The sequence below is a fragment of the Megalops cyprinoides genome, chromosome 7, assembly GCF_013368585.1.
Source record: "Megalops cyprinoides isolate fMegCyp1 chromosome 7, fMegCyp1.pri, whole genome shotgun sequence".
NCBI classification, from domain to species: Eukaryota; Metazoa; Chordata; class Actinopteri; order Elopiformes; family Megalopidae; genus Megalops; species Megalops cyprinoides.
Genome location: NC_050589.1, coordinates 30,510,472 through 30,522,498, shown reverse-complemented (window position 1 = coordinate 30,522,498; position 12,027 = coordinate 30,510,472). Strand labels below are relative to the sequence as shown.

The 12,027-nt window shown below is 45.3% G+C and overlaps 1 protein-coding gene across 1 annotated transcript in view; it reads right to left on the bottom strand.

Annotated features, from left to right (window-relative positions):
• Positions 1-12,027, bottom strand: part of LOC118781387 (formin-like protein 6) — a 32,107-nt gene that overhangs the window by 18,622 nt on the left and 1,458 nt on the right. Inside the window, exons 2-8 of the mRNA XM_036534402.1 lie at positions 11,640-11,753; positions 10,082-10,156; positions 8,836-9,009; positions 7,693-7,850; positions 5,832-6,020; positions 3,777-4,266; positions 3,044-3,206 (exon numbers count right to left, since the gene is read on the bottom strand). Of these exons, the coding sequence (XP_036390295.1) occupies positions 3,044-3,206; positions 3,777-4,266; positions 5,832-6,020; positions 7,693-7,850; positions 8,836-9,009; positions 10,082-10,156; positions 11,640-11,753 (1,363 nt within the window). The remainder of the gene's footprint in view (positions 1-3,043; positions 3,207-3,776; positions 4,267-5,831; positions 6,021-7,692; positions 7,851-8,835; positions 9,010-10,081; positions 10,157-11,639; positions 11,754-12,027) is intronic.

Sequence of the window (12,027 nt, the reverse complement as noted above, 5' to 3'; positions counted from 1 at the left end):
AGCATCGGGCGTTCCCACAAGATAGTTTTTCTTTTTTCTTTTGCTGCTGAAAAGAAACAGCCGTGGCGAGAGAGACCAGAGTCAAGGATCTGCTCTGACGCGTCGCCGCTCTCGGTGACAGAGTGCCCCCTGCCTAGGACACAGGCACACCGCTGGCACTGTAAGCCACTGCTAGGAGAATGGCAAACGGAGAGGAGAGAGGGACTTCTGTCTACAAAAACGCTACTGTAAGCATACGAACTGTACCACAGGAGTGCTCCTTCAGGCCTCGCCAGGTAGAAATACCCCTCTGGTGAGAGATGACAGCTTTTTGCACATTGAGTTAGCTGAGCACCGAGTCCTCGAGGTGGAAGGCAGCCAGGTGCAGTCGTTAACATTCACCTTGATTTGGGTGAGACTCTCTTCCAGGTTGCATTTGCCCTGTGCTTCTTGTTTGAGGAATTTATACATACAATAAATTAAAAAAAAACACACACACCTACAAATATGAATTATTTCCACCAAAGAATCTCTAGCTTATTACTTATTCAGTGCAGATCAAAGTGACGTGTGAACCACTGGGCTTTACCCGAGAATTACAACGATAACATTAACCCAAACAATCCGACAGCCGCAGACAGCCAACATAAGCATTCATGTCAGTCGGCTGCTTTTTCATGAGGGTGCATGACCTCCGTCTGCCCCCATTTGTATTCGTCTCGCAAACGACCGCTTCAAGCATTCATTTATGTTCCAGCGCATAAAATGCGCCTGATGGCTCGCCACCGGCGCAACCCCCGCCGCACGCATGCCGATAGGTTTCTGCAGCGGGGCCTCACTGCCTCGTCTCCGTTCCTGTGCCCCCTCACTAAACTGCGCGCGCTGGCTCTGACGGCAGAGACGCCACCGCCAGAAAATCTGCACAAAGCCTTTCGCTAGCGTCTGTAGAAGCCCAGAAGAGGCATGCACACACTAACAGTTCGGAGATCTGCACCACTGCTTTCATTGCAACGGAGGCTGTTACAGTACTTATCCCTTGTTGCAAACCTAAGGTCGCCCTTCACTTGGTCGTTGGCCTTGAGTTTTTTTTTAGTTTCTTGCTTGGTGTTTATACTGTTGTCAGTAAAATGTTTCATGTCGAGTGTCTTCCTTTCGGTTTTTTTTTCCCAGTATCATGTATACTAGCAATTTAGTGCCATCTAGTGTTCTTTTCTAATACTGTGCAGTTCTGTAGAGTTTGCACCCTTCTGACACCCTTGCCTCAAGTGCATCAAAGACCTCTACAACTCTGAATTGTCCATTCAAAGATGTTATGTGACAAATTATACCATTTTCCTGATAACTACTGTGTCACATGAAATTCATATGAGTATATAACATCGTATAATTAACATGCATTAATTTCCTGTAACACATGAAACATGCTAAAAGCATACAACAGAGTTATATCAAATTATGTTTCTTTGATGTGATTATGATTTTTAGCAAAAAGGTTCAGAAATTGCATATACCACTTTTTATGCCACTGTGGACCCAACATTATTTATTATAGCGTAAAATCATCTTTACTTACTGCTTATATCTTTCCTCTGTTCTGAAATAATCAATGACATGGTAATTTACATTTGTCATCTATCATTTAGACATCTTTAGTGTAAAAAAAAGGTTGCAGTTCAACCTATTCACAGATTCCAGCAGAAACCTCCACTGTAGCATGGTCAGATTCTCTTCAAAGGCAGGGACTCAAAAGCATTCAATAATGCAAGGTCAAAATATTTACACCGAGGAAGGTTACAGGCCAGAACGTTAGCGCGAATAAATGCTACATTTGCAAGCAGTGACATCGATTAGGAGCTCATTCTCTGTGGCATTCAATGGTTCTCTCCTTCTCCCACACTCCCGTGGCTAATAAATTGCATGTGCGATTCATCAGGGCCTGGTTAGGTTTTGTAGACTTTCAAAGAAACATTGGCGGCAAGTTGATTAATCATCAGCAGTCACGTGTATTTTTGATTTTATCGCTATTTTCACTAACCCATTTCCTGCAAAACAGGTTTTCAGTGGTGTCATTGAAAGACTTTACCGTGTCACTGGAAAAGCCTGTTTAATGAAAAGCACTGTTAGACTGCCTGTTACGACTCGCTTTACACGTACCATATAGGTGTGGGGTACGTCCCACCAAACGAAAACTTAGCAGATGACATACCTACCAGTCAGCAAGGGCATTGCTTGCTGTGCCCAGTATCAATTTGTTAATTTATGATTTACTCAAACTGTGTGTGGATTTGGGTAAAATGAATGAATGACCTTGAAAATTAATTAATTCAAATCATCAATCAGTTGTACAACAAGTAGATAATGCACAAGTAACAGATCTGATTGAATGAAACAGTTTCCGTGATCCAGCAGTACGATTACTGGTATAGTCAGAGATTTGGAACAGCGGGGAGATGACGCAGAGCAACTTAAGAATGTCACACTGGCATGGCTTAAATTCTTTTGACTGGCTCTCTTCTTTGATAAAGATCTATCGGTCCCTCTTGCCTCCACAGCCCACGGCTAAAGCTATTCAAATACGACTCTTTCAGCGGCATGTCCCTGAGGGCCTGTCTCTTCAAAACCCAAACACGCGTCGGTCTGATTGTCTGACCCACAGAGCTCCCTGGCTGCTTTGCCAGACATCTGACATAATACTGTGCTGTATGAGACAACATGCATTTCCCATACCTAATCAACCAAGAGAGTTATTAGTACCACACCAACAACCTACCAACAATCATGTTATTGATTATTGGTCCAATTGGTTATTACACCAATTATAAAATATACTTTCGGATTCCATTTGGAGTAAAACAATGAATTAGCTCATTTTTAATTTTACTCATTTATTGTATAACTAAGTGATAATTATGACTTAGCCCTCTCGTTGGAGCGCCTGCAAACATCCTTGTATCCTTGCTTCATTTCAGTTGCATGGAATGCAGGTGGAACACTTTGGAATGAATGGACACAGGCTTTTTTCCCCACGGTCGGCCCGCTGGAACGATGGCAGCGCGCTACTCACTGAAGTTATGGGCCACCTTCTCGTTCAGCATGATGTTGGAGTTACTGTTGGACTCAACCCCTCCAAGGATTCCCACGTCCTGCACGCCGAACTGCTCGTACAGACGCTGTGTGTCAAGCTTAACCTTCTCTGGGCTGCACCGCGCCCACACGGATTTCCCCATCTGCCGAGAGGGCAAAGGAAGACGCTGTCAGAGAGCGATTCTGTTCTCACTGTGTGAACAGCGAAACCACACACTACAGTCACTTCAGAGTTTTTCACCAAGTCTGTTTGACCACGAATTATCAGCCACGCCATATTGTAGAATGTACTCCAACTCATAAAAAGAAAGCTGTAAATGACTCACACGCAATCAACTTCCTTTTTTTAAATTAGCAGTTACATACTAAGTTACATACAAACCACAACGGGCTTTGTCCCCAACTTTGGGCAACTAGCTGAAAGCAAGCGTTCTGTCCCCTATGGGTTCCAGAGAGGCTTTTTCATTTATTTTCATTCATTTCAATGGCTGACAAGCTCACAGAGTTGCGGCAGGAAATGAGAAGCATGTAAGGGTAGCTTTAATGTTGTTCCGCAAAGCTAACGACAAAGAGCATTGTGGTTAGATTTGACCTGAGGCCAGCTTCAGTCGCTACTGGCTGTATATTAACAGTGATCTATGTAAAGAGAAACGGGACTGTGATGGTAAGCACTGCCCCGAACGTGCAGGATTGTGGAACGTTGCAATAGTTACTTTGTCTTGGGACACAACGTCCCAGTGAAAGGCCTTGGTCCGCATGGATGTCGGCTTGGCGTTGAATTTGCTGGGCAGCGGGGGCGGAGCTGGGGCCGCGGGGGGTGGTGGTGGAATCATGGCGAACTGTGGCACGGGCACAGGCACTGGTGAAGGCACTGTGGGCACAACTACTGGCACTGGCGTGGCGGGCTTCGGGGACAGGGGCACCGGCGGAGACGGAGGTTTGGCCTCCGTTTTGTCCTCGTCAGAAGACTCTTCGGGCCTCACGCTGCCCGTCGGCAACACCATGCTGCCCCTCTTCCCCCTGGCCTCCCCGCTGCCTCCCCAGGCCCCTGGCTCCCGGATGCACTCGTAGATGTTCTGGTTCTCCAACTGCGACTTGCGCTTCCATTCCAGGCACAGCCTGTCGATGGCCTGGACCCACTCGTCCCGCTCCTGCCTGATGGCCTCCGTGCTCTTCGCCTGATCTGTCACCGGCACCCGAAACCTGGGGGGGGGGGACAGGTGGTACGACACGCTGGGACCAGTCACTCGAACATACCAGCTGCCTGTGCAGTCAGACTTCCCATTACTGAATACATTAACTTACAGCCATGTGACCTTTGACCATCTGCAGCATGCTGAAGACTTGTGGCTAGTGTACATATGACGAAACAAATAACAAAATTCCTAATTACACTAAGTCAGCAGGTGGGTTTAACAGCTCAGAACATTTTCTGTTGATGTCTGATTCTGTTTCTGTTTCCACTGTTCCACTGTAAGTGTCTCTTAAAATGTACAGATTATACATACTGAATACCATGGGTGGGACTCGTGTTTTGATTATGTTTGACATATTTAGAGTTCACATTTGCCCATAAAGTTTTCATGCTGGTACAGCTGTGCTGCTTGAATTTATGGTGTCAATTATAATTCTGTATATTCATAATTTTTTCATGGTCAGACAAGCATAGCATTTCGGTATTTGTTTTCTGCTTTTTATGGTTATTACTGAGAGTAAAAACTCCCAGGTAACTTGAGCTGCTCTTCGTAACTCTCACTTTCACCCTCAGTTTTAAATGACATCTCTTACGTCTCTGATTTTTGCATTATCCTTCCCCGGCTTCTGCCCACGTTTCTGTTTTGTTCCACTGTCTGCATTCAGAGAGAGGCAGGCGAATATCACACTCTGCATCAGACCTGAACAGCCAGCCCCCACCAATGAAGGACCACGATGTCTCTATTACCCTCCAGATGTGGTTTACAGCCGGATTTACCTGCGAGTGCTGTGACTCAGCAGCCTGCACAAGCCATGGAAAATGCATTCTATGTGTGCCAAATGTGATACGCCCTATCTGTAGCTAGCTGCCTTTAATACTAAATACAATGAGCCAAACAACTGCATTTCTTCCTGGAGTTTGGACTTGTCATAAACCTAAAATCTGGTCAATCTGGCCTCCGGTGAATTCTAGTACACTATGATGTAGGTCTACACACGCCGTGAGTTTGGCAACATGATGCAAGTTAACGCTGCTGTAATGGACTGTTTGGCACCATATTGTCACTGTGATTCAAGGTAACACTGCCTTTCGATATCACTATTAAGCTCTACATTCATTTCAGAGTGATGAATAGTAAATGTGTTACTCTTACGGATAACTGCTTGGCACTGTGTTTCTGTACTGTTCTAATAACAGTATTGATTTTAGCACTCTTTTTCAACTTGATGCCTGTTAATTGTAATTCTAGCCATTCTGGCCATTCTGCTGCTGTGTGTCATGCCAAATTAGCCTTGTAAGCTGCTCTGAATAAGCGCCTGCCAAATACATAAATAATTCATAATAATAGTCATGATAAATATGCATATCTGACAACTGAGGCGGGGGTTAAATATAACCAAACTGTAAGACTGAGATTAAGCCAATTTACGTACGACAGGAACCATGAGTATTTTGTTTTTGAAAGAAAGATTGCCAAGTAGCATGATTTTGACAGTACTGCATTTTGCACATTCGGGGGCCTCTTTAGGCCATGGGGAGGTGTCTGCTTGCAGCCCTAGCGGGCGTCACTCACAGGTACTCGTGCTTGTTGGTGAGCAGCGTGAAGGTGTCGCAGCTGCGCGGCTTCTCCACGCTGGCGTTCCCGTCCGAGAAGTGGATGACCACGGGCGAGAGCGAGGAGCCCGACTCGTCGCTGTCCTCGGCGCCCCGGCGCCCGCAGGGGTGCAGGGTCAGCTCTCCCTCGTGAAGCTGTACCGTGAACCTGACAGAAACACGGGCAGGGTCAGGAGCACAGGGGCCTCAGGGTCCCCCGGGGACATGGGACCCAAAAAAATTATATTCCTCCCCATACACTCACAACTCAGAACTAGTGGGTCACTGAAGACTGAATCTACTGTACTGAATATCACTGAATTTGCATTGGTGATATCTGTTTTCAAATGGCATGCAATAAAGATCAACAACAGGAAATCACAGCAGCACTAAGACAGGAAATCACAGCTCACATCTTTCCCGCGCCATTACAAATTGGGGTTTCTGACAATTAAATAAAAAATAAAACCACGGCTCCCGAGTGGCTCAGTTGGTAAAAGCACTCATTCTGAGTGTAGACTGAGCGCTACGGCCTGAGTTCAGACCCGACAGTGTCACTAGCCGACAGTGACCGGGAGCTCACAGACGGAACACATTGGCTTCGTTCCGCCGGGGATATGGGGTGGGTACATGGGCAGGGGCTTCGGTCCCATTAGCAACAGCAACCCCTTCTGGTCGTTCAGGCATCTGTGGTCCACTTGCCAAAGCGGCATACGAAATATCTTCCTCTGACTCATCTCTGTGCTAGCTTAGCTTGTGGACCGCAGTGTGAAAAGAAGCAGCGGCTGACATCACGTGTCTCGGAGGAGGGCACATGCTTGTCCACGCTCTCCTGGATTGACAGTGGGGGCTGTGCAATGGGACTGAACATCAATGATGACAAATTGGACATTCCAGAATTCGGGGAATTGGCCGTTCCAAACTGAGGAGAAAATGGGAAAATAAATAAATAAATAAATAAAACCACAACGCTGTCCGTGTGTCCACATCTGGGTTCCAGACTGGAAGATACTTTGATAATTACTGCACTGAAGAGGAAGCACCATAAGCAGAGTTCAGGGGTCAGAGTTTTATTGGACTCAGAGGGTGGTCCAGGAAAGGGGTTGATAAATGTGAAAAAGAAAAACACATGTAATTCAGACCCATTCATTATAATGAAACTAAACAAGGTAATGTTTCAGTAAGTGTTCATTCAATTATTTTTATATTTTTGATATATATAAGATATGATTCCATATTTCAGCAAAGGTTAGGGTATTTTTACTAAAGGGTAAGTCACAGCATGTATACTCCCTCATTAAGGGGGCTGTGGGCTTAGGCAGTTTTAGGAACTGACTTCAGAAGGCAGATTCTGTAATTTTGCCTAAAAATACTGAGGCCACTCTGAGAAACCATTGTATAGAGACATATTTAATGTTCCAGCCCAGTTCTGCTTTTCTGTATCTCTGTTCTGCTTTTCTGAATCTGCCAGTTGATTGTGTGTATCTCTGTTAGTCTCTGTCACACCTCTTGTTTGCAGAAACACAGCGACGACCTCTGCGAAACAAAATGGGAGCAGGGAAAAACACAGGGATGCTGAAAATGTGGGCGCACGGCGGGGCCTGATGAATGGCCCGGGCCTGCAATTAACCTATTTTCATTTCCTTTTTTAAATGGAGCACCTCCTCCCAGGTTGTCTGCTGTTTGGATGGGGCTCCGTCCTCCATTTTGGATCCGTCTGTGCAAACAATGCCCGATTCGGCTCATCACTGCGCGTGGCGTCACAGGACCACAGAATGAAACGCACGGATGCAGAGGGAAGGGAAGGGAAGGGAGAGAGAGGGACGGGTTCGCATCCATACTTCACCCATCGGAATGACGCCAGCCCCCCTCTCTGCAGATATAACTGTCCTTGGCGAATGCTGCGATTCACTGGGGTCTGGTCGCACGCCTCAGAACTGGCTGGCTCAGGGACCTCGTAGATGTTTCCATAGATTATTTTATGAATCAGCTGCATAATCTGGAAGAAAAATCAAAAGGTCTGCATTGTTAGTCAAGTAATGAGTGCGGTTAGGTCCATTTACTAAATGGTACCTACCCAGTACCCCACCTAGGACATGATTCTGTAACCATTTGCTTTACAAATCCAGTTCTCTAACTACTACATGTCATCCCTCAAAATATGCCAAGGCAAAGACACAGGGAAAATCAGAGAGTAGGCTACAGCAGGATTTCAATTATTTCACCTGACAGTGTTTTTTTGGCCCTCAGTCTTCAATACTTCACCTCTAATCTGCTTCATTCTTAGGCCTACCAATGGTGGAGATTAACCTGACCTGTTTCAGACTACAGCATGAAAGCACCTAGCCCCAACCCCACTCAACCATTCACACCCATACACAGACACACTCTCACTCAGACATCCACACACACACACACACATACACACACACACACACACACACATACACACACTGACACTCTCTTACTCACACATACACACACACACACACGCTCACACACACTCACTCAACAGCCTTCCTGGTATACCATACACAGACACACGGACACACACACGCATACACACACTGACACTCTCTTACTCACACATACACACACACACACACACACACACTCACACACACTCACTCAACAGCCTTCCTGGTATACCATACACAGACACACACACACACACACACACACACATACACACACTGACACTCTCTTACTCACACATACACACACACACACACACACACACACACAAACACACACTCACAAACACTCACTCAACAGCCTGCCTGATATACCATACACAGACACACGGACACACACACGCATACACACACACACACACACACACACACACACTCATACACTCACACTCTCTTACTCACACATACACACACACATACACACACTGACACACACTCACTCAACAGCCTTCCTGGTATACCATACACAGACACACGGACACACACACACACACACACACACACACACACCTTCTGTTTGTCCTCCAGAGAGGCCGCTTCAAGCTCATAGTCGTGCCGTCCGCGGAACGATATAGAAAACTTAGAGCCCACGCCGTCGTCACAGCTTTTAACACTGGAGAAGGGGAGCTGCCTCTTAATTATTCCCTTCTCAATGCTGCAGACCATGTTCGTGTTGAAGTCAATCTGAAAGAACACAGAGACATACTGCATTGTGGGATATCCAGACGGGTAGCTGTAGCAGTGTTACTAGGTGACTGAATTCCGACACAATTTGTGCAATGTGTTCAATAATGTTTTCTACACCTCATGTGATGAACAGCATATTTCAATTCACTTCACACAACATCAGACAAAGAAGGAGGATTTTGTTTTTTGCTTTTTTTAGTTTTTAGCATGTGGGATATGGCAGTTGTATCCATGGAAGTGCACAACAGTAACGTTTACAACTGCCTAGCACACAAAGAACTTAGGGCTTCAATTCCCTAACGTGGGGGAATTAAACAAACTCTTTTCACAGATGTCACCTACTGTAAGGGACTCGCACACCAAGTATTCCATTACATTATGTGTGATAGACCATTAATTACACCATCAAAGATACATTTATCAAAAGTTACCAAGGTTAATCCCAAGCTGGCCCTGATAAAGGCTACTGATTTCATAAGGCTGAGAGAAAATGCTGAAACAGATGCTGGTGTCCTTTTCACTCTGAGGTTTTTGGAGTGCTGCTCTTATTTCCCACCCAGCTTTTTCCCCCACTTCAAATGGGTTATTGATTTTTCAGTTAAGCACGGATACCTGAAACCCTGGCGCCCCACTTTAATGGGCCCCCAACTTTTCAGACACCTAAAATGGAATGGTTTGCAAGTGAGCAATTCTGGGAAATGGCTCTTCCTTTCAACAAATACTTTTGCCCTGCCTTTTTTCACACCCAATCAAATTCAGAATTCCTCAAACACAAATGTAACTTATTTGGTGATGTTAAAGTGCTACATCCATTCATGCCAGTCTTGTTTTATTCTCATTTTCAAACAGTTAGAAGAATTAGGTCCAGGCTAATATGTCTCTCCAAAGAAACTGTCCTCAACTGTGTTAGCCTACAAATTCAACCATTACACTCACTCATTATTTTTTTTACATCACAAGGTCTGGAGGGGAGTGAGCAGAACTGGTCACTCCAACCCCCCCCCCCCCCCCTCCTTGTGTATGAAACATCAGTACAGAATCCTGAAGTGCAACAATGACTCGTTCTTACCTGCAAGATACGCTTCTGCCATCTGTAGCGGTTGTACTTGTAGACACTGAAATTGTACTGTGAGGAATTTTCCTCCTGAAAAGTTGACCAAAGCATGAGTTAAATTAATGAAATGAAAGAATGTATATGATTTTATGTGTAATAGAGGGTGTAAAATAAGAGTTAACCACACATAACTGCTGCTCAACATGTAACTGTAAGGAAAACTACAAGCAACCTAACTAGTCACTCCAAACTGGGAATAAATGTCCAACGCTTTACAAATATAAGATGGCCATCTACACCTAATGTACCTATGCGGTGCTCCCCATGAATTCGCTGTCTCTGCTGTTTGGATTTCCATCTATTATTCGTGACTACATTCCTCAATAAGGCCAGGGTAGAATTTTGAGCTTAATAAAAAGTCAGGGGTACTTTTGTGGTAAATCCAGAAAAATCATGTCTAATAGTGCAACAGAAAACTAACATGAAACAAAGAACTATTATATGCCTTATCACAGGTACATAATCACACCATTATCAGACACACTCATACAACATCATCACTGGTGTAGGGTAAACAGCATTACACTTTACACTTTGTACACTTTTACATTACGTGCTTTGTTTTCAATACCAACCCACCTAGTTATTGTTCTAGTGATACAAGACTCATACTTCCTCATTCAGATCACACAAACCCCTTTTCTCCTAAAGAATAGGTTTGTTAAATGTGGCAGAGTGAAGGATGGAACAGGGGCCGTTCTTTGATAGCTCTCGCCAGCTCAGGCCCGTGTGATGGAGCGATCTTCAGCACAGATGTGAAACGTGTGATCACTGATCCACGGTGGCAGGCTCTGCACACATCACACTGATACAGTGTTATCTGAAGCCTAAATTAGCAGCCATTTTGTTTCATTCACTGATTAGCATTACTGTACTGAGCAAATGGGGGACCACACTTTACTTTCAACTCCACAAGGCTCAATGTGCAGCTACTACAGCTTGCAACATTTTTTTGCTTGGCTCTGCTAGGTCCAATTCTTAACAGCATTGACAGAGATGACGTGAAATATCGCGAATAAATCAAACAGTTCGCTAAATGTTGTGTAAACAGTCAACACACACAGTTTGATGGATGCTGCCACTAAGAGATGGGAGAGTGGGGACTGATGAACCCCAAAATGTTATCAGTGAATCTCTGATTTGAACCAACCATACTGTCTGGGCTATGGACAGCGCAGTTTTTTCATTGGTTCAAGCAATTCAGTGAGTGGCAGCACATGTGAACTTCACCCATTATGATATCCTCAACGCCTCCCTCTCGTATCACTAACTCGTGCTGCCATTGGCCTAACAAGATCCTGTATAGCAGGCCATCCTACAGTCTCAACACTGGGTGGCAGCGCCCATGAGTGCGGCATCATTGTGCAGGTAATGCAACTGAGCACTCAGAGCTGAGCATTACATGGGGCTGTGCTCAGCTCTGGCTTAGCCGCTCGCTCCGGATGCTCAGACGTAGAGGTTGCACAGTATTATCCTAATGGCGGTGCGGTAGGCTGCGCATGGTGACTGGTACCTCTGTCCTCTGCTGCTCGGCTGTCTTTCTCCTGGCTTGGTTCAGAGCATCCTCAATGGTCAGCTCTCCACTCTTTACCTTGTTCATGATGCTCAGCTGCATCTCGTTGCTGAGCTGGGGCAGGGAACAAAAGGCATAGCAGGAGGTCAGTTTAACCCATTGACAGGTCCCAGGTCAGTTGGATGTTCCCTTCACAGGTGCAATTGCAGTATGTTGTTGCTAACTTTGCTGTTCTGAGGCCTCACTCAGGTTTCACGTGACCCAGAGTGGCTGGAATTCTGTGCTAGCTTCCAGTACAGAGTTGCTAAGGGGAACTCATTGTTCAGCTTGTTACTGAAAGACTGCACAGCTTGTTTGTTTTTCCAGTGCAAGACTATTTCATCAGGTT